The 23342-nt window shown below is 38.7% G+C and overlaps 1 protein-coding gene across 2 annotated transcripts in view; it reads right to left on the minus strand.

Annotated features, from left to right (window-relative positions):
- Window positions 1-1152: 1152 nt before the first annotated feature.
- The window catches only part of GTF2E1 (general transcription factor IIE subunit 1), a 72770-nt gene continuing 50580 nt past the window's right edge, over window positions 1153-23342 (minus strand). The window contains exons 4-6 of one of the 2 annotated variants that reach the window (XM_055126690.1): window positions 16988-17229; window positions 15085-15508; window positions 1153-1370 (exon numbers count right to left, since the gene is read on the minus strand). In XM_055126690.1, the coding sequence (XP_054982665.1) occupies window positions 1364-1370; window positions 15085-15508; window positions 16988-17229 (673 nt within the window). In that variant the 3' untranslated portion in view covers window positions 1153-1363. Of the gene's footprint in view, window positions 1371-14017; window positions 15509-16987; window positions 17230-23342 lie in introns of those variants that run through there. The other variant, XM_004606690.2, reaches the window with a different exon arrangement.

The following is a 23342-nucleotide window of genomic DNA, read 5'->3' on the forward strand; positions in this document are numbered from 1 at the left end:
TCTGGATCCATCCACTCTTGATTCTAACAATTCCTATCACCACCACCCTTGACACTGGCAGACTTCCAAGCTTACTCACCTTGTCCTTAACAAAGTGAAGACATTAGCAAACATGTGACTTAAAGCCCTAATGATGTGGTAGAGAAACAGAGCATAAATATCAAAGTTTCACGTTAGGGTGCTGGAAGGCTAGGTTGAGACATAAGTATCTGAATTTCCAAAATGGAAGTAAAGGATAACTCAGAGAGTGAATTCCTTCAGAAAAAGAAAATCCATGGTTCTTGAATTAAACCCAGGTGCATGCCTACTATTACTGTCCTCTGTCATTGCTGCCAGGAAGGGTTGTCTGGTTACCAACCCTAAAGTTCAACCCTCTGTTGAATCTCACATCCAAAACAGACATCTTGGTTAACAAGGTCCTGTCTACACCCCACTGAATGACAATAGCTATTGCACATAGTGATGAGAGTATTACTACAAAAATAAATACCAAATAGAATTATATGACCCATCAAGCCTATATCTTGATACATATCCCCCACAATTAATAAAAGGTACTAAATGTTCATTGCAGCATTATTCACTATGACAAAAATATGGGAATAGCTTAAATGTTTAAACTATTGATAGAGAAATTAAAGCTGCTTTATAGATATTAAAGCTGTTTAATAGATAAATTCATTATGGTATGTACACATAACTGAATCTTATTCAACCATAAAAAGAATTAAGTACTAATTACATAATACAAAGTGGATGAACTTTGAATATCATGTTAAGTGAAGGAAGTTGGACACAATAGGTCTCAAGTTGAATATTCTTATTCTTTTAAACTATCCAGAATAGGTAAATTCATAAGACAGAAAAAAACTGATGGTTGCCAAGGGCTAAGGGCTATGTAAGGAGCTATTTAATGTGTATTAGGCTTTTTCTTGAAGAAAATGTTTTGGAGTAGAATAGAAATGATGGTGGCACATTATTATGAAAGTACTAAATGCACCTAAATTGTTCACTTTTAAATGGTTAATTTAGTTATGTGATTTTTACCAATTCTACAATAAAAAAGAAAGGTGAGGGATACTGATTCAGCTGGCATTCACCTGTAGAAAGAAAGCTGGGTCTTTTGAGAGCTTGAAGGCAATCATGAGATCACCAAATTTTATTATAAGTAAATAACCCCCCTCATTGAAAAAATAGCATACTTTTGATCTTTAAATTTTTTTCTTTAAAGAATGAGCTTCAATTGGACCAAGAGAACAAATTCACACACAAGCCTTGGATTTCATATATGTTAAATGTACTTTTGGGTAAGAGGTTTCACCAGCTGCTGGAAAAAAATGCTCTCTGCTACGCAGATCAATAATCACCATCTGAAAGTAGTCCAAACAAAAAAAATAATTAATAAAACTAGTACCACAAACATTAAGTATACAAGTAACAGTAAAAATTCAAAATAACATTCATTTATATAAAAGCCATTATTTATTTCTAACTTAAGAAACTGACATAATTTTTTATACATTCATTATATATTACTGACTACTTACTATGTAAGAGACATTGAGACAGGAATATGAATCAGAATACTGCACTGAACAAGATAGAGAGTCTTCCTTCATGGAGTTTACATTCCAGTGAGGGATGGGTATGAACTATAAATACACAAGCCATTTCACTTACACTAAGTATCAATTTCTTGCAATAGAGCAACACTTTGGATTCCAACTCCCTTGTGATTTGGATTGGGCTTAGCTCCTCCCTGCAGCCCAGCTTGCCAGTGTCCTGGGGTTCCTTAGTCATCCAGGAGTCAGCAGCACTCTCAACATTGATCTCAGTAGCCAAGAACTTTCCAGATCTTTACTGTCATTACTCCTACATTTCATTCTACTTCAGGAGAACAACAGTATACCTCAGTCCAACCAATCCCATCCCAAAGGGGAAAACATTAAACCAGAAGAAAAATCTCTGTCCCAAGAATACTGAGCCTACAAGAATAATAAATCCTATCCTTCCAATAGAGTGGGGAAGGGCAGGAGAGTGATAACTGAATTTAAAAACATGTCTACGAGTGAATGTAAATAATCACAAAGACTAGAATACATTGAACTGCAGTATTTTCAGAAAATGCCCTAGATCAGTGTTTTCCAGTAGAAACATAACCCATCTGTGCAATTTAAAATTCTCTAATGGCCACATAGAAGCACAAAATAAAAGATCAAATTATTTTTCAATTATTCTTTCTTTTTTGTAGACAATGCAGCCCTGTTCAGTGCTCAGGAGACTATCAGGGCCACACCCATCAGCCCTGGGTAGATGGGGGAGGGCAGGTTTTAATGCAGGGCTGGGATAAAACTCACATTCATTTAGATATCTGCTTCATGTTAGATATGTGTTCTATTACTGTCTCCCAGCCTCTGAAATTATTTTTAGTAGTATATTTCTTCTAAGCAAGCATACCTAGAATATAAGTTCTAATACATAATCAATATAAAAATTAATTCGGAATTTTATGTTCTTTATTCCCATAGCAAGTTTTCAAAATTTGGTATGTATGTATACATATCTCTGTTTGGAGTGGATATTTTTTGCTTTATTTCTTTTGGGACCCTGACATAAGTGAACCCAGGACTTCATACACATGAGGCACGTGTTATACCATTGAGTCACATTTCTGACCCCCTGTACAAGACATATTTGAAATACTTAATAGGAACTTATAGCTAGTGGCTGTCTTATTGGTCTGTGTATTCCTGGATAAAGTAATCTCTAAATTCCTTTTTTTTTTCAATCATTTCTTTTTATTTAGGCACCTTGATTTACAAAGTTACTCATAGTTGAATTACAAGTATACAATTTTCCAACACCTATCTCATGACCGATTTCAACTTCCTTCCACCAACGTTCCTATTTAACCATCCATCCTAAATTCCTTTTTCTCTGAACATTAAAGCTAATGGCTCCACAGAATTGAAGCTCTCATTGGCTATGCCGAAGAAGCTATATTCTGGCACCCTCTACTGTTAGTCCTGTAGACACAGCCCTAGGTACCATGAACCGTAAGTGAACATAATTAACTAAAGCCTTATATATTTATAATTCAGCCGCAAACAAAATGATGAGACTTGATGAAGACAAGGCTATGCTCTACTAGTGCCAATTCATCTGGCCATTGCTCCTTCCAACAGTTAGAGCTTCCTAAATGACAAAATTAATTTTGCATGCTCATATCCTGCTTCAGAGAGCTAAGAGTCTTTTTAAAAGGAGCCTCTGCTCCTTTTAAAATGATGAATTTAAGAAATAAATTTCTGATGAATTTAAGAAATAAACAAGTTCATTTTCTTTCTTTTTTTAATTGTTTTTTTGGCCACACTCAGCTGTGCTCAGGGTTTACTCCTGGCTCTGCATTCAGGGAACAATATGGGATGCCAGGGATGGAACCTGGTTCAGTTGTGTGCCATACCCTCTGTATCTCTCTGCCCCCTAAATAAATTCATTTTCAAATGGTGATTTTGCTTTAAAGAAAATAAAACAGAAAATATGAAGGAGAGAAGAGACTAGATTGGGTAGACAATGGTTTTTGTTTGTTTGTTTTGTGTTTTTAAAGAGGGTGTTATTAAAGCTGAAATAAAATAATAGGGACAAAGTAGGAAGATAATAGGATAAAAATAATAGGACAAGGAGAAAGAGTGTTGTAGGCAGAGAACTCAGGGAAAAGAACTAAGGCATGAAAAAATTTAGCTATTTTCAAGCCAGGAACAATGTCCAAATGGGTTAGCATAACTAATAAGGAAAATTGAAGATAGATACGGTCATAATGGGACCCAAGAACCAAACCACTTCAGGCCTATGGAGTAAGGTAAGGAGTTTAGATGTTTTTCTAAGAGGGCAGAGGGTGGAAGAATGAGATCATCTGATTTGCGTTTTGTTAAAAATTCCTGTATATGAAATGGTCAAATGGTGGGGTGAGTTTAAGAATGAAGGGGGAACTCCAAATAATAATAGGGTTTTTTTGTTGAAATATTGAATGTAATCAAAGTAAAGTGAAAGTAAAGTGAAATTTATCAGTTACACAGGTGGGGTTGGGGGCTGGAGAGGTGGGGGGGGCGGCGGGAGGTATAGTGTGATTCTTAGTGGTGGAATATGTGCACTGGTGAAGGGATGGGTGTTCGAGTATTGTATAACTGGGACTTAAACCTGAAAGCTTTGTAACTTTCCACATGGTGATTCAATAAAAGAATACATTTTAAAAAAAAAGAATGAAGGGGGTGTGGGCTAGAGTGGTAGCACAGCAGGTAGGGCAATTGCCTTGCATATGGCCAACAGGGTTCGATTCCCAGCATTCCATATAATTCCCTGAGCACTGCCAGGAGTAATTCCTGAGTGCAGAGCCAGGAGTAACCCCTGTGCCTCATCGGGTATGACCCCCCCCCAAGAAAAAAAAGAATGAAGGGGGTGGGGAGCAGGAAGACAGTTCATACTCAAGTCCAGGGCTTCAGGGCTGAAGTACATACCTAGCACACAAGAGGCCCTAGTTCTGTTCCCAGTACTTCAGGGTCATCAAGCTCCTCTGCATATAGACCTGGAGGTCCCCAAACATTACCAGGATGGCCCTGGGGGACCCCAGCATTGGGCCTGGGCAGGATCACATCCTGGATCTCAGCACTAAACCATCTGACTCAGCTAAGTGTCACCAGGAATAGTTCCTGGACCCTTTGAGCATTACTCCCTTCCACTGTCTTCCCCTCCCCTCTCCAAACAGCAAAAACACCTGCAACTGGGGAGACCAACTGGGAATCTGCTGCCCAGGCTAATGTAATGCAGCTAATGTAAGAACTACTGTGACGGGATGAGGTAGTAGTATAGAAGTAGTGAGAATAAGTTGATTTAGATTTTTTTGACTTATCATCAAATTCTGTCAATTCTATCTTCAGAATTTAATTTTATGATATATTGTCTTTTAAAGATGATGGGACTTAATGATAGATGTGAGATGAGAAACTAAATAAAAGGGTGACCAACTATTATACATCTGGGTGAAGTGGTGGAGCTATTTAGTGAAACAGGAAGCTAAAGGAAAAGGAGAACCCGTGCTTCCTCTTGTTCTAGTTGAAGAGAATCAGAACAAAGTCAGAAACCAAAACTTCATCCAAGGTACTGACTGGCTTTTCCAAAGTCACCAAATCCATTCATTTACTTCCCCAATGTGTCTTAAGACTGTTTCCTCCTCTGGACTTTTAGAGTTCTTTTAGAACAAATTACTCACAAAGAAATCCCAGTTTAGAGACTGGAGAGATAGTATGGCAGGCAAGGTGTGTGCTTTGCATGAGGCCAAGCTGGGGGTTCAATCCCCAGCACCCACATGACTTTCTCGAGCCCACTAAGAGTGATCCCTGAGCCAAGAGCCAGGAGTAAGCCCCGAGCACTGCCAGGTATGTCCCCCAAACAAACAAACAAACAAATCAGGTTTAAATTCCAAATGTCAATACTATAATGCACTATAATGTAAAGTCAAATATTTTCCAACTATATATATATTTTGCTTTTGGGGTCACACCTGGCGGTGCTCAGGGGTTACTCCTGGCTCTGCACTCAGGAATTACTCCTGGTGGTGCTCAGGGGACCAGATGGGATGCTGGATATCGAACCCAGGTTGGCTGCATGCAAGGCAAACGCCCTGCCCACTGTGCTATAGCTCCAGCTCCCCCGACAATCTTTTTGAAGAGTAATTTCACAATATCTTTCTGTTTTAAATGGATATGCCCTCTGATAAGCTTTTTCCCTCTTATGATTATCCTATAGAAATACTCAAAATGAAAATATGAGGATAATTCATTTATAACAGTTTATTAGTAGAAAAACTAGACACTAACAATGCCATCCAGTAAGAAAATTATTACATAAACTATCATACAACTATGTGATTCAACCTTTAGTTCTTATTTTTAAAAGGTGAAGCATATGTTCTAAAGGCCTGGGAAAAATCTGGGACTATTCCAGATTTTTTTATGAGATAAAAAAAAAATCTATGGATAATGGCTACTTTGGGGTGTGGTGAGATGTGGTGGGCTATGTGGAGAGTGTTTTTTTTTTATTCACTATACATAATTTTATTAGATGCATTTAAAAATAATTAATAGATTTAAGAAATCAATGCATTTTTAGAAAACTGCTGACCCCTTATACTTTAACATTATTCAAGGCACATTAGGCTCTGTCATCAGCCTTATTTCCAGACTAATTTCTCAGGCTTATTTATTAACATAAGTGGATGATGACATACTTTTGTGATGGGAAATATGGCTTGATTGCTGAAACTGGGTCAGTTGTGTACTAGGCCTACTTTGCTTTGCAACGAGAATAGGAAAGAAGTTCTTTTTTAAGAGAAGCTATTTTGTTTCTATCTTTTTTTTAGGAAGGAAGGAAGGAAGGAAGGAAGGGAGGAAGGGAGGAGGGAGGGAGGAAGGAAGGGAGGGAGGGAGGAAGGGAGGGAGAAAGGGAGGTGCAGGATAACATAGCCTCAGGTAATTTAGGTTTATTGGGTTACTCCTATCACAGTGCTCCCATTCTTCTGTGTGTACTTGTAGCTTCTTTCTTAGTGTTCTGTTGACTTGTAAATATTGTTTTTCTCTTCTCCTTGAGTCCTTTGCATAGTTTATTCAGAGCAATGTCCTTTTTGTATGGACACAGAAGACTTAGCAAATGCTATGCTTTTGTAACCTGGGAGTCATTTGACTCTACATGATATTTTCCTCCTGGGCATCTGTTCTCTCCACCTAAGCCTCAGCTGCCCTTACTTCCTAGCACCCCCAAAAGCAGGGTCCCGACAAGGGACGGGATGGACTCAGGGCAAGTGGTGAGTTGTGTGCTACTGTGGCATCAAGATGGGCCTGGCCAAAGTGCCTAATGCTTAACTGTAAGTTAAGAGCTTGGTCATAGACAAATGCTGTCATGATCCAAATAGTGATAGCTAGATTTGGACCCTGGTAGGGTTAGGAATGATTAATCTGGCCTGAGTGCTGTAGTCTGAGTCTGTGGCAAGATGTTGCCAGGAGAGCAGCTGTGCAAGCCTCAATGTATCTCTTGCAATGTCCATACAAAAATAACTAGGATTAAGATGTTAATTAGTGTTTGGACTAAGGAGAGGAGAGAAACCGTTTAAGAGGTATTTTGCCTACTGGCAGTCAGAAAGGCCTTTGGAATGCCCCTAGTTTGTGTTCCCTTTGAACCTGTCCTCAGGAAGGGGTTTCTTATGATGATTTTGCTACCTGGCTGTGTGTAGCCTAGGGGCAAGGGGGAGAGAGAAAAAGGGAGAGCTCAAGAGGTAGATCCAGAGAGAGGATGGAGCCAGGAATGTGGGTGATGAGAAAGATGGAAGATCGAATAAACGGTAACTAATCAACAACCAGCTTGGTCCTCGTTTTTCCTTCGCCTGTCCTTGGCGAACAGCCGTCCAGATCCAGCCCATACACAGCGGTTCCAGAGTAACGAACGTGGGCCGTGAGACAGAGCCGCCCAGAGAGCCCTCGAGTGCACACGCCCCTCAGTGTGCATAGTTTTTTACAGGGAGGAAAGACAGATAAAGCCAGATCTAACACAATAGGTAAGGCGCTTACCTTACACTGCTGACTGGGGTTTGATTCCCAGAACTCCATATAGTCCTGAGCCCACCAGGAGTGATCCGTTAGTGCAGAGCCAGTAGTAAGCCCTGAGCACCACCAGGTGTGCCTCCAAAACAAAACACAAAAAACTTGTCTTGGCTCTTACCCCTTTTTAATCCCTTCAGTTTCACATGATTTTTGTTTTTGGGGAAAGATTTTTTTTTTTGCAGGGGGAGGGGCTCTTTTGAGCCACCTGATGGTGCTCAGAGGTTATTCCTGGCTCTGCATTCAGGAATTATTCTTTGCAGTACTCAGGGGACCATATAGGATTTCAGATCAAACCCAGGTCAGCTGCATACAAGGCATTTGCCCTACCTGCACTATTCCTCGGGCCCTAGCTTTACATTTTAAAAGTATTTGTACTTACCTTGTTTAGTTTGCTTTTTTATTGTCTGTTGTTTTGGTTTTGGGGCCACCCTCAGTGATGTTCAGGGGTCACTCCCGGCTTTGCTCTCAGGAGTTATTCCTGGTGGTGCTTGGGGGGACCATATGGGATGCTGCGGATTAAAACTGGGTCAGCCACGTTTAAGGCAAACACCCACAGTAATAATTGTTCTGTATAGTTTTTCCAGTTTTCTTCTAAAATTTTTTCTCATTTTCTAAAAGATACTTTTGATATTTTAAAGTGATAGTAACAAGATCCACTAGAGAAACATATGAAAGAGCTTTGGTGGAAACAAAATTTTAAACAACTAGAAGATGGAATTACGCCAATTTCAAAATTCTAATGATTTTTTCTTTTAGAGAATCATTTTTCACTTTCTCTAAATAGAAAACAGGAAAGTACATATATAAGACTTTCTTCTGTGGTCCTAAGAATCTACTGTAAAACCAATTGGTGAGAAAGAAAATTAATTGCTTTCCAGATACAAAACAATTCTTTCAAAACAATAGGGGTCTTTCAAAACCCCTCAGGGTTCCAATGGTGTAATGATGAGCAACATTACATACACTTTGGATTCTGAATCCAGAATAAAAACATTCAATTATTCCCACAGTCATATAGATTAGAAATGAATACCTTGGCAAGTCAGAAGAAACCTAATTAGCTTGCTCCTCTCAATTAAAATTACCTTCCCCTTTTCTGAATTGATGTAGCTAGCCTACCACAGAATTTTTTTGGGTTGTTGTTGTTGTTATTTGGCCTTATTTTAAAAATGTATTATTTGCCTCTTAATGCTAAAAACATTACAGCACAAGAAAATCATTGAGACCTTGAAAAAATTCTCTTTCATTTACAGTTGAGAAATAAATACCAAGAAATTACATTAGATAACAATGTCAGAGTACAAATGTCTAGTTCCGGAGCTAAGAGTAGAACCTAGCTTTCTTTTGACTTTAAGCCATGTCAAATTGGATCTTTTCTTTTAAACAAATTTAATATTTGTTCAGGTGTTTGTGGGTAAAAAGGTATCTATATCAGAAAAAGATTTCAACAGCAGACAAAACAAGGCAGTTTTTCACCATATATAACATTCTGGATGACTTAAGCTCACAACTGTCCATTTAATACCTTACTTTTGACAAAAGTACACCAAATAAAAAATTTTAGTGTAATGGGAAGAGGAAAAAAATTCCTTTGAAAGTCATATGCTGACTCTTAAAAGAGGGGAAGGAAACATTTTGATAGATGATTTGGCTACAATAGTGACTACTTAGGAATAAAGAACTAAGTTATTATTTTCTAATACATAGAGACATATTAGAAAATATTTTATACAAGGTCTTTGGAAAGAAAAAGATGATAAGAAGGAAAAAGAAGGTGAAGTTTTTGCAAGATTTGGAGGCAGGCTTCTACAAGGGATGAAACTGTGAGGCTGGCAAAGAGCTTCTTTAAGAACAGGTGTACCCATTCATCCTTATATTCCTTGACTATGGCAGTGATGGGCTAAGGCCATTTTCAGTACCTGTTCCCTGCACATGTGGAAGTTGGAGTCGGTGGTGCCGAAGTAGGTGGAGAAGGCAGAACAGAGAGGCAGCACAGGAAGACATAAATTACCAACCTTCTGTACTATTCTTCTCCCACACCAAAAAAAAAAAAAGGAAATGATACTAAAAGATATATTCCATGATGTATATATTAAAAAGTTCTATCCAAGTCTTAAAAGATCATGCAAAGATTCAGGCAACTGAGTAGCTAATACTTGAGTTATACTAACATAGCCAAACTCACACAATGTTCTCTTTATCACGGGTGCTGAATGACTACTCTAGCCATCATGAGGTCAACAGATACTGACTACATGCTGGACCAGGTGTGAGTTAACCCTTAATAGAAGATCAGGGCTAAAAACTGGCAGGGTTCCCATTTTAGGGCATTCTCTTACTGACTGGCTTTTCTCAAATTATTGTGCCACTTAAAAGAGAGAAGCCAGAGTCTAATCAAAGCACTTCAAACTCTTTTGAGCCAGGTATTATTAAAATATGGGGATAATATGGGAAGATTCACATATTTTTAAAGGTTATCTAGTGAGGAAATTTACTTATTTATTTTGGCTTTAGGGCCACATCTAGCAGCACTGGCATCACTCCTGGCAGTGCTCAGGGGATCATCTGCAGTGCTAGGAATTGAACAGGGTCAGTGGTATGGAAGGCAATCACCTTAAACTCACCATTACACCCTGTACTATTTCTCTGGTCCAGAGGATGGAATCTTTTTTAGGTGGGTGGCGGTACAGTGCACATTCAGCAGTGCTCAGGGGCTGTACCTGGCTCTATAGTCAGAGGTCACACTGGCAATGCTTCAAGAACTATATACAGGATCAGGATTTGTACCACTGTTGTGGCCATAGTCACATGCAAGGCAAGGGGCCTAATCTCTGTACTTTCTCTCTGCCCTAGATTTACATATTAAATTATATTTTCCTATACTTTTTCATCCCCCTGACCCTGAAAGAGCCTCCAATACGGCAGCGTTAGGAAAGACAAGTAAGGAGAGGCTGCTAAAATCTCAGGACTAGGACGAATGGAGATGTTACTAGTGCCCACTCAAGTAAATCGATGAACAATGGGATGACAGTGATACAGTTATACATTGATAATTTTTCATATAAATTCAGAGACGTTTATCTAAGGAAATGATGAAACCAGAATTTTCAAATGCACAGGAAAAAAAGATCCTATGACTAACATGAAAAGCTTGATTTTTGTCATTCTGTAATTTCTGTTTTTCTTTTGGTTCTTTAACTCTACCAGGTATTTTTCTATATATGTTTTTAAATGTCCATTTCATTTTTTTTCCAAAATAGGAATATCTTTTTCATTGTAACACATTAAGACAACTATATTCTCACACCTAATAATATATGTAACACATAATTGTAATACATAACTACATAAATAATTACATATATCACTTCACAAGTTTGTTATAAAGGATTAGAGAGAGTCAACAAGTAAAGCACTTAGTGTCTGACACATTGTATTATATGTTAGCTACATTTTTTTGCATACACACACTGGAAAAAAAAGAAACCTTCTATAAACACGTAACAAATATGCTTTTCTATCAATATGTTCCTTTTATGGCTAAATGGGTCCATAGAAAAATAATGTAATGAATCCTTAACATATATTTTTTTCTGTATTTTATTTCAAAGATTTCTGCAATGAATATATTTATTTATATTTCATCTTTGCTCAATAATTTTCATAATGCAAATTACATATACACAAAAGGGGGAAAGACAAATCTAGACATATGCCTTCAAAATTAGTACAGGAGGAGATAAAGAATGAAGACTAAGAAAAAAATGGTTGGAGAAGAATGTAATGAGAACCAGGTAGGCGGCTAAAAATAATATTTCAAGAAGACTGGGTGGGCTAATACCATCAAATGTAGAAGAGCAGTAAGAAATTGATGAACAAAGGTTATAGGTTGGACAGTTAGAACTAGAGAAGGCTGTTTCAGTGCTCTAATAAGGCAGGCAAAACCTAGGCTGCAAGAGGGAATGAAAAAAATAAGTAGTCTAGATTATTCTTTAAGATACTGGTAGATAATGTCAAAGAATATAAGAGCAGTTAGGAGTCTAAAACAAGCAAGTTAAACTCAAGAATAGGAGAAACATTCTTCACTGAAATAGAGCTGAAAGTTCACCCACAGTTACATTTTGAAACATCTGATCACCATTTTACTTAAATGAACTTCTTCCTAGAACTATCGAAGTTTAAATGTTTAAAAGTTTAATAGTCTCTTAAACCTGAAAGCTTTGTAACTTTCCACATGGTGATTCAATAAAAGAATAAAAATAAATAAATAAAAGTTTAATAGTCTCATGTCTGTAAGGTACAAATTTTAAATTCATTCTCTCTGCAGGGATGGAGGGCGGACAAGTCCAGAGTCCCTGGAGAGATCCTCAGCTACTCTCACATGGGTCCTGATGCAGTCACCTGAGCCTGCCAGTGCTGGGGTAGGGTCCCTCCTGCAGTGCTCAGGAGCCACCAGGGATCTTCTTCCCAGTGAGGATGAAGCATGTGAGGATGAAGCAGTGAGGATGAAGCATGTGGAGCTGGAAATTGAACTTGGGACATCACATATGCGAGGCATGTGCTCCAATCATTTGAACTATCTTCCCAGCCCTAAGAGAAAAGACATTTCTGGTGGGGGCCAGGGAGGTGGGGACTGTGTGCTTGGGTTTCCACACAGTGCTAAGGAAACTTAAGCGCCCCCCACCCCATTGGTTGAATGCAAGAGCTTATGGATTCAATGCTACTAGGGCACTGTGATGACAGATTATCCAAGGCCCCCTGGATAGTACTGAGAGGCTTCCAGAATTCACCCACCCCATGCTTGGGGGACCATATGGTCCCTGGAACTGAACCTATGTTAAGAATAACCTGTACTGGGGCTGGAGCGATAGCACAACGGGTAGGTCGTCTGCCTTGCATGCGGCCGACCCAGGTTTGATTCCCAGTGTCTCATATGGTCCCCTGAGCACCGCCAGGAGTAACTCCTGAGTGCATTAGCCAGGATAAACCCTGTGCATTGCCAGGTGTGACCCAAAAAGCAAAAACAAAACAAAAAAACAACAACCCCCTCCCCCAAACACAGACACAAAAGAATAACCTGTACTATTTTATCTCCTGCCCCTAAAACATATACTTTTATTTTTTGGTTGTTTTGGGGCCACAAAGGCAGTGTTCAGGAATTACTCTTAACTCTGTGCTCAGGGATCATTCCTGACAAGCCTTAAGGAACCGCATGTGGTGCTAAGGGTTGAACCTAGGTCAACTGTGTGCAAAGCAAACACCCTACCTGCTGTACTATGGCTCCAGCTCCCCCAAAATTCCTTTCATGGGGAAATGGGGGAAAGATGGGTCACAGCCAGTGGTGCCCTTGGGGCCATTTCTGTCTCTATGCTCCTAAGTGACTCCTGATGGTTCCAAGGGTACCATATGTGGTGCTAGGGTTAAAGTGGGGTTGGTAAGGCGAGTCCCTTATCTTGAACTATCTCTTTGGCTCCTAAAATTAGACATTCTTCTCCCCCTCCTCAGCCCCCTCCCACGCTTAACTAAATGTTGATATATTAAGCTATTTTATTTTAAAATAAAATTGTGTAAGTTTCAGGAGTTCAGCTTCACACCTCTACCTTGCCACACTTCCACTAAATTCTAGGGCCAATGACACTATAAAATTGACATCCTCTACCTCCCACATCCTTTCCTCACTCCCTTACATAATCAACATATTTTTTCAGTCTAAGTTAACATTGTCATGGTTAGTTCACTTAGAAAAACTATCCCATAATTATTTTTTTCCTTATTTTGCTTAGCATCATCATTTGAATTTCCATCCATATTCTAAAAGACATCCTTCAAGGGAATTTATTAACTGAAAATGTTTAAACCAATGAAACGGCACTTATTATTTAAAATACGACTAATAAAAATGTCTGAAACATTATTAATACAGCTAATATTCATAGATATTACAGTGCTATATATTATATATTCCAGTCAGTATAAATTTTGGTTGAGGATAGAAACTAGATTTTTGGTGGCAATCATAATGAGTATATGTGGTGGCTGAATTATATATTTACCCAAAACATATATCTTATAAACTGTTACTTCAGTTAAAAAAAAATACAAGCAACTTTGAAATTCAAAACAAAAATGTAAAAGATTGAAAAAAAAGTTTAAAGTTTAATTACCCTCATACTCATCTCACTGAGATATATTTCGAATAAAATTATGCTTACTTTTAAGGTCAAATAAAGTAATGTTTCATCAATATTCTACAACTTAGATCAACAAAATATCCCTTCATACAAGTCTAAGGTACTCTAGAAAAGCCTATACTTTCAAACATGTACAACAAAAATTATAGTGCAAGAAAAAATATTACAAAAACACACAGACCCTTTACAGTATTTATTTTTAATGTTCAACCTTAGTGAATAATATAACACTAAAATCAGAATCAAACATAAACTAAGTTCCTTGATATTACAAAGTTCAACAACATAATGGATTCACTCTGAAATGCCATGACTAAACGGAGAGAAACAAAGAAGGCCTTCAGTGACATGAGAGATTTTAAGAGTGAGAGGGAGGAAGGAACTTATATAGATTGATTTCTGTTGGGATGGCCTCATTAAACAAATTTTATTACTTTGGCAAGAGGTTTGTATTAGGGGAACAAGGAAGACAGTGACCAGACTCAGTTTTACATAAAGCATTTCCATGTCAGCACAACTCCAGAAATTCTAAAATTCATAGCTTCCATGCTCTCTACTCTTCAAGATGTCCTATGTCCATTAATTTATCAAGTATATTTTCCATTTTCTAGCCTCCACATCTAACCAAAAGCCATTAAACAGAACAGAATCTCTAGTCTGGTCAGGTCTAAAGATATAAATTTAGCTTATACATTAATCATGAAATTTAGTCATATCCATTTCTTTCCCAAATACACTCCCAACTCCCTTATATACTGGTTCCATCCTTAACTGGAAAATGATATGAAGTTTTAAGATTTTTCTTCTGTTATCAATGATTTGCCTATGGCAAAAGTTCTTTGGTTGATAATATAAGCAACTCTTTGAAATGCTTGCTTGGAAGAGATTAGTGAACGGTTTACTGTAAGCTATCCTAGGGGGCTTTGGCAGAGAGACTGGGAGAATAAACTTACAGACTTCTTTACCTCATTTCAGCAGGTAAAAAGTTGTCTTTAAAAGTAAAGAAAAAATACTAGATAAGAAAATACACCAAAATGTTAATACTGTTGGTTAATTGTAGAAAAGAAAATTCTAGTTAACCTACTTTATGGAAAGTTTTGGTATAAAAAAATTAAATCTTCTTTTGCACAAGATTAAGTCATTTTACATTAAGAAGGGCAGCAAGTCACTAAAACTTTTCATCAAAGGTAGGAATTTTTTTTGGAAATGAGTATTAGAGAAAAGAGGAAAAAATAGTGAAAGCTCACTCAAAGAGGTCCTGAAACATTCTCTGTCCCATTGCTATATATGCATCCTTCTCCTCTGGTGTCATCTGGGCTACCAGCTCCGGCCTCTGGCTCACTTCGCTATAGGAGAAGGAACGTCCAGCCACCATGACAACAGGGTCATCTGCTACTTCCTCGAATTCATCATCCTCCTCCTCATCTTCCTCCCGATGATGTGCAGCCACAGCTGCTGGACGGGGTGGGGAGTCGTCGTCTGACTCACTGGTCTCACTCTCTGAGTCACTGCCATTGCCAGCAGAGACAGGAGCAGCTGCCCCCACTGAGCCACCTGTGGCAGAGGGGGTCTTTTTCTCGTGAATAAGCAGTGCTCGCATGACCTCCTCGTTATCATCCAGCCCTGCACGTCCTTCATCACGGTCCTGAAATGTGTCTATATCTATGCCACCTAAAAGAAAAAAACCCATCAATTAATATTCTTAAAGACCTGCCTTTATAAGTATTAAAAATATATTATCTTAATACATTTAAATAGAATAAGGTACGGCACACTTTACTGGTTCGATTTTTTGAGTTGTCTATAACATTTAAAATGAATTCCACAAAATGAAACTGAAGACACAATGGTAAAATACATGGACTATAGAAAAACTATAGTGTGGATCTGAATCTGGGTTCTTCCATATACCTCACCCTGGGGCAAGTTAGTCTCTAAACTTTAATAACTTTTTCTCCACCTACTTCCCTCTACCTTTTGCCCATTCCTTAAAAGCCAGTTTCTTCCACTGTATTCTTTGTACACACTACACACACTTGTATTTCAGGGACTTCTCAGGGTCTGTTTACATCTGCCAGGAATATTATCCCTCTAGGTATTCATACAGCTAATTCCCTTTCACCATTTCTTTACACAAATGCCTTCCGATTCCTTTTACAGTTCCCATGGTTTTCTCTCAGCATTTATTTTCCAACATAAAGAATAATTCATGTCATTGCCATTGTCTTCCCCTCCCCCAGGCTGTAGGCTCTCCACACAATATTTATCTCTTTTTATTCAGTGATATCTGCCATGTACCCAGAACAGTGTGCCCATCACTAAACAAATATTTGATAGATGACTGAATAACGAGAAGTTTTATTTACATAAAGCAAACTAAGTGTACTTTGAACTCTCTATTAAAACAAACAAAAAAAAGAATCCAGGTTCAGAGATTTTCTTACTACATGTCTAGCATGTTCCTTCTATATGCTTCTTCATTTTCTATGTACATCACAAGAAATTTAGATTATGTAATTCTGAAAATATATTATTAAAATGTATAAACATTAAAATGTATAGACATTGGTATACCAATGTTTAAAATATATAGAAAAGCACTGGAAGTGTTTGGAACCTGACTTCTTAACTCAAATTCTGACAACCCCACTTATTAGTTTTATGATTTGAGTTATTATATTATGCAGCTATAAGAAAAGATAAAATCTTTGATGCAACTCTCAAGGAACTGGAGGGCATTATATTAAGTTAGAGAAAGACAAATATTGAAATATTTCACTCAAATATGGCATGTAGAAAAAAATCAAAACAAACATCACAGGAAAGCAAAGTGAACAAAAATTAAAAGGTAAGTTTGTCTACTTCAAACACAACATCACTTCTTTAAGAATATCAAAAGATAAATTTCTGAAATCTAAAACTAGTGATTTAAAAGGCAAGCTATTTTTTATTTCCACAAAGCTGAAATGTAATACAAATATAATGGTTGGTTTAAAGGATTATTTCTCCAATTCTTGCTTCGTGCTATAATGTAACTGTTTTATGAAACAGATATATAGTACTTTACTAGTACGAATAATATTGCCCAGAAAATCTCTCATGTTTTCTACAAAACTTAGGACATGTTAATTTTATTAATTTCACTTTTACCTTCTTTCATCTCTTCAGAACTATACGCCCCTTGGACAGTGCTCTCTCTTAACCAAATGGGTCTCTCTTTGGCGGATTTCCCCTCTAGTGAGGTTCGATGAAGTTCATCTTGGTCATCCATGTTAATGACAACATTCTGAGTGTACAAGTCCTCATAAGAGGGACCTTTGGTGGTCCAAGCTTCCCGGTGGTGCCCACCTGCCAGGCCAGCAGCTCCAGCAGTAGTTGCTACCCGGTCCTTGCTATATAAAAAAATTAGAGGACAGAAAAGAAAAATTAAAGTCAGGGTCATCAGAAAAGAAAGACATATGGAAAGGTAGTTACTTAAATATTACAAGTTGTCAGCAAATTTCACAGTACTCCCAGTTACACTTCCTGTCAATGGGATGGAAACAGCAGAGAAGGACAAGAGCTGTTCCCAGCTGCTCCCTCAGAGTCTCCCAGGGAGTCCAAGTTACAAAGATTAATCCTTATCACAGCAGGAACACCGAAAACCAATGTATGGTAGGTGATATAAATAAACTCATTAAAAGCTCTAAGCAGTAGAATAGAAGAAGCTGAGGAAAAGATCAAGAAGCACATAGATGAGATGGAGGAAACCTCTAGAAAATAACAGAACAAAAGTAAAAGTCTAAAAAGAAATAAATAACACACCAGAGAACTATGGGATAAACTCAAGAGGAACAATGTAAGAATTATCAAAGTCACTGAGAGCCGGGAAGGCAAATTTGATAAAGAACAATTGGTTAAAAAAAAAATCATTGTTATGAATTTCCCAGAGTTTAGGATTTAGAAATATTTTCCCCAAAGTTTAGGAATATAGGCAATCAAATACAAAGGGACCAAGGTGTCGCAGCATAAACAGACTAGTCAGGTTAGGCAGCTGGTGGGAGCAGTTTTCAGAGCAGGAAGGTAGCAGCTAGCAGGGGAAGAAACTCCCCTGAATAAACTGTACTACAACTCGGTAGTAATTAAAACAGGATAGTATTGGAATAAAGGCAGGCTGCAGACCAATGAAAAGTTAAATATCCTGCCCAAATCCTCAGATGTGTGATCATTTAATCTTTGATAAGTGGGGAAGTAATATAAAGTGGATCAAGGAAAGCCTCTTCATTAATGATGCTGAGAAAACTGGGCAGCTACATGCAAAAAATTTGAACTCACACTTCTAACAAAAAGTCAGCACTATGCACAAAAAGTCAAATCAAAATGGATTAAAGACTCAGTATTAAAACTGAATCCAGAAGATTCATGGAGGAAATGTAGGCAGAACCCTCCATGACAATGAAGTTAAAGGCATCTTCAAAGATGAAGCATCACTGACCAAGCAAGTGTAAGCTAAGATAAACAAATAGGACTACATTAAACTAAGAAGCTTCTGCACCTCAAAAGAAACAGTGACCAAGATACAGAGACAGCCCATGACTGGGAATAATTATTTACTCAATACCCATCTGATAAGGGGTTTATATACAAGATATATAAGGCACTAGTAGAACTTTTCAAGAAAAAAACCTACAACCCCATTTAAAAAATGGGGAGAAGAAATGAACAGAAACTTCCTCAGAGAAGAAATACAAATAACCAAAAGGCACATGAAGAAATGCTCTATGTCACTAATAATCTGGGAGATGAAAATCAAGACAACATTGAGATATCATGTCACACCATAGAGACTGGCATATATCAAAAAGAAGAAGCACAACCAGTGCTGGTACGGATGCAGGGAGACGGGATTCTTTTTCATTGTTGGTGGTAATGCTGACTGGTTCAGCAATTTTGCAAAAAAAATATGAGCATACATCAGAAAAATAGAAATTGAGCTTCCATGTGACCCAGGAATACCAGGAGTGGTAATATATCCTAGGGACCAAAAAACACATAGCAGAAATGCTATCTGCAGTTTTATATTCATTGCAGCATTATTCACAATAGCCTGAAACTGGAAACAACCTGAGTGCCTGAGAACATGTGACTGGATAGACAAACTATGATACATCTATACAATGGAATACTATGCAGCCACCAAGAGAAATGAAGTCATGAAATCTGCTTATAAATGAATGGACATGGAGAATATCATGCTGAATGAAATGAAGCAGATGCTGAAGGAAATGAATCAGAAGGAGAGGGAGACACAGAATGATAGCACTCATTTGTAGGATACAAAAAGCATAGTATGAGACTATTACCCGAGGACAGCAAAAATGAGGAAAAGGAGAACTGGTCCACAGTTGGAAGCTTGCCAAAATTTGGGGTAGGGGGAGAGGGCAGTTAGGATAGAGAAGGGACAACAATGACAACAATAGAAAGAAATGATCTGTCATTTGGACAAGAACTGAATGCTGAAAGTAGGTAAAGCGATATATATGACAACCTTTCAATACCTGTACTGCAAACCATAATGCCCAAAAAGAGGATGGGGGAAGGAGGAAGAGGAGAAAGAAGAAAGAACAAGAAAGAAGAAAGAAGAAGGAAGGAGAGGAGGAAGAAGAAAGAAGGAAGAGGAGGAGAGGAGGAAGAAGAAAGAAGTAAGAAAAAGGAAGAAAGAGAAGAAGGAAGAAGGAAGAGGAGGGAAGAGAAGGAGGAGGAAGAGGAGAAAGAGGGTCTGCTATGAAGACTGACTGAGGGTAGGGTGCAGAAGGAGGAAAACTGGGACTGAGGGTGGGGTGCAGAAGGAGGAAAACTGGGGACACTAGTGATGAGAAATATGAAAGGAAGGAATGAAGAAAAGAAGGAAGGAAACAGAGGTAAAGACAGGTAGGGAGGGCAAGGAGGAAGGAAGGAAGGAAGGAAGGAAGGAAGGAAGGAAGGAAGGAAGGAAGGAGGGAGGGAGGGAGGGAGGAGGGAGGGAGGAAGGAAGGAGGGAGGGAGGAAGGAAGTAAGGAGGAAGGAAGGAAGGAAGGAAGGAAGGAGGAAGGAAGGAAGGAAGGAAGGAAGGAAGGAAGGAAGGAAGGAAGGAAGGAAGGAAGAAAGGAAGGAAGGAAGGAAGGAAGGAAGGAGGGAAGGAGGGAGGGAGGGACGGAGGGAGGGAGGGAGGGAGGAAGGAAGGGAGGGAGGGAGGAAGGGAGGGAGGAAGGAAGGAAGGAAGAAAGGGAGGAAGGAAGGAGGAAGGAAGGAAGGAAGGAAGGAAGGAAGGAAGGAAGGAAGGAAGGAAGGAAGGAAGGAAGGAAGGAGGGAAGGAAGAAAGGGAGGAAGGAAGGAGGGAAGGAAGAAAGGGAGGAAGGAAGGAGGGAAGGAAGAAAGGGAGGAAGGAAGGAGGGAAGGAAGAAAGGGAGGAAGGAAGGAGGGAAGGAAGAAAGGGAGGAAGGAAGGAGGAGGGAAGGAAGAAAGGGAGGAAGGAAGGAGGGAGGGAGGGAGGAAGGAAGGAGGGAAGGAAGAAAGGGAGGAAGGAAGGAGGGAGGGAGGGAGGGAGGAAGGAAGGAAAAGCAAGCAAGCAAGCAAGCTTCAAGATCAAAAAGAAAACTTGCATTCATAGCACATCTACCCAATGAGAGACTGTATTTGCCAGAAGGGAATGGAGGGATATAGTATAAAGAAATGCAAACCATGAAGAATACTTTATCCAGTTACATTATCATTCAAATTTGAAGGAATGACACAGAGCTTCAAGGACAGGTAAAGGCTTAGAGAATTCACAGCCTTTTTTTTTTTGTAATTTATTGATTTTTTAATTAGTGAGTCACAGTGAGGGTACAGTTACAGATTCACACATTTTCGTGCTTGTTTTACCCTCATGCAAAGTTCAAGAGCCCATCCCTCCACCAGTGTCCATTCTCCACCATTTATGAACCCAGTATCCCTCCCACCCCCTATCCCATCCCCTACACCCCACTCTGCCTCTGTGGCAGAGCATTCCAATTTGTTCTCTCTCTCCTTTTGGGTGTCGTGGTTTGCAATAGGGGTATTGAGTGGCCATCATGTACAGTCTCTAGTCTACTTTCAGCGTGCATCTCCCTCCCCGCTCGGGATTTCCAATCACATTTTACTTGGTGTTCCCTTCTCTATCTGGGATGACTTTCCCCCAGCGTGTGAGGCTAGCTTCCAAGTCATGGAGCCAACCTCCTGGTATTATAAACTACTAGAGAATTCACAGCCTTAAAACCAGTTTTGTAAGAAGTGCTAGAATAGCTTCTCTAAAGAACAACACAAATATCCCAGTATGTGGCATTGAGTACAGCACTCACTCATGGCACTTATGGTTGCCCTCTACAGTTTAGAGTAAGAAAAATGTGTCTTCTAATTTACTTGGGATCTTATATACTTTCAAAAGCAAAGTAATGTCTCATTTATATTTAACATTCTATATCTGATCAAGTTCTTTTACAACAAGATTTTTATTACAATCTTTTACATATAAATGTAAACACTTGGGGCTGGAGCGATAGCACAGCGGGGAAGGCGTGTGCCTTGCACTTGGCCAACCCGGGTTCAATTCCCAGCATCCCATATGGTCCCCTGAGCACCGCCAGGAGTGATTCCTGAGTGCAGAGCCAGGAGTAACCCCTGTGCATAGCCAGGTGTGACCGAAAAAAGCAAAAAAAAATATAGAGCCACTATTACCTCTTGTAGGATAAAACACACTTTATACTTTTATAAGCTTATCCAGATTTTCTCCCTTAAATTTTCTTAATTTTCTTACTAAATTTTACATTTGCAGGATTTACTATTTCATATAAAATTTAAAATGCATTAGCACAAATTATCCATAACATTCTTTAAATTCATATACCTCTAAAAAGGAAATATTTAGTTTCTGAAAAAAATTTACTTTATCAAATAAAAATTTCAGTTTTTGTGGAATCCAATTCATCTATATATATGGAGATGTCACCACTCACACACACATACACAGTAGATATCTCTCATATGTAAGATAAGAAAGAAACTAGTAAGCATAAAGAGTATGCCCCTAGGCCAGGAATTAGTACCACCTGACATCAGTCTGTACTCTAAACCCAAAATCATGTGAAAGATAGCAAATAAATTACTACATACATCTCTTATATTTGGGCCACTGGGGTATGACTTCCTGCCCAAGGCGCAACACCCCCCCCACCATATACTCTTAAATCTCAATTTATTCTACTCAGTAAGTAGCTGACAATTTTCGGTGCGTGGCATATTAAGAAAAATAAACTGAAAAGCAGAACTAGTACTAGTAGCTGTCTACTATAAACAATGCAACAGATCAGTTCTCAATTAACTGGGAATCTAACCTCCCATGATTAACACCTACAACATTTGAGAACAATGGAGAAACCAAGGAGCTCAGTTGCACTGGCAGTTGGGGACAGAAACCCAGGCAAGTCCCCAAGCACATCAAAATGCCTGAAACTGGTTGATGAGGACCTAAAATGAAAACTCACTGCACTGCCAACGGAAATTAAGCAAGCACTTGCCAGTGAAATTAAGCAACCACTAGATGAGAAACTCAACCAGCTCAAAGAACCTTTTCAGGGGACGAGAGATTCCATATATATGGAATTAAAAGAGCTAAAGAGGAAGCCATAGCAGCAGAATCTCACAGGGGGAGAACCACACAGAATAACTTCAAGACAAAACACAGGCCAGCATTAGCAAGGAAGTAAAAAAAGAGAAACAAGAAGAATGAAAGAAGATATAAGGTACTTAATGAACAAAGATAAGAATAATAATCCCCAAACTATAGGAATACCAGAAGATGAGGGGAAAGGGAAAGGGGAAGAATAAGTGGTGAGAAAGATAAATGCTGAATACTTCCCCCATTCTCAGGAGGAGGCAGCTGCACAGATCAAGAGGCCAGAAGAGTACCAAGCAAACTAGACTCAAGCAGATCAACATGAGGATACACATGAATAACCAAGATGGCAAAAACCAAAGAGACAAACTTCTTAAAGCAGTAAGAGAGAAGAAAAACCTTAAATATAAGAGAAATAATCTAAGAATCACAACAGATCTCCCACATGAAGTGATGGTACATGCATGAAACTAGTGGAATGACATACTCAAGTTTTTGAATTAAAAAAACCTTTCAACCTAGAGTCCACTACCTGAAAAGCTCTCATTTAGATGAGAATAAAAATATTCTCAGACAAACAAGAGCTTGTGATAACTAAACCGGTCCAGGATGAACCACTGAAAAATCACTTATATAAACCAGATAGCCAACTGCAGAAGTACCAACCTCATACAGTTAAAGGGTCACACAGCCCTTTAAATCAATAAGACATGCCTGAATGTCAATGGACTAAACTTTCCCATCAAAAGGCACAAAGTGTCAGGATGAATCAGGAAATAAAATCCATCCATTTACTGCATACAGGAAACACATCTAAAAATCACAGGATAGACACAGGCTCAGGGCAAAAGGATG

The sequence above is a fragment of the Sorex araneus genome, chromosome 2 (assembly GCF_027595985.1).
Source record: "Sorex araneus isolate mSorAra2 chromosome 2, mSorAra2.pri, whole genome shotgun sequence".
Classification (NCBI taxonomy): Eukaryota; Metazoa; Chordata; class Mammalia; order Eulipotyphla; family Soricidae; genus Sorex; species Sorex araneus.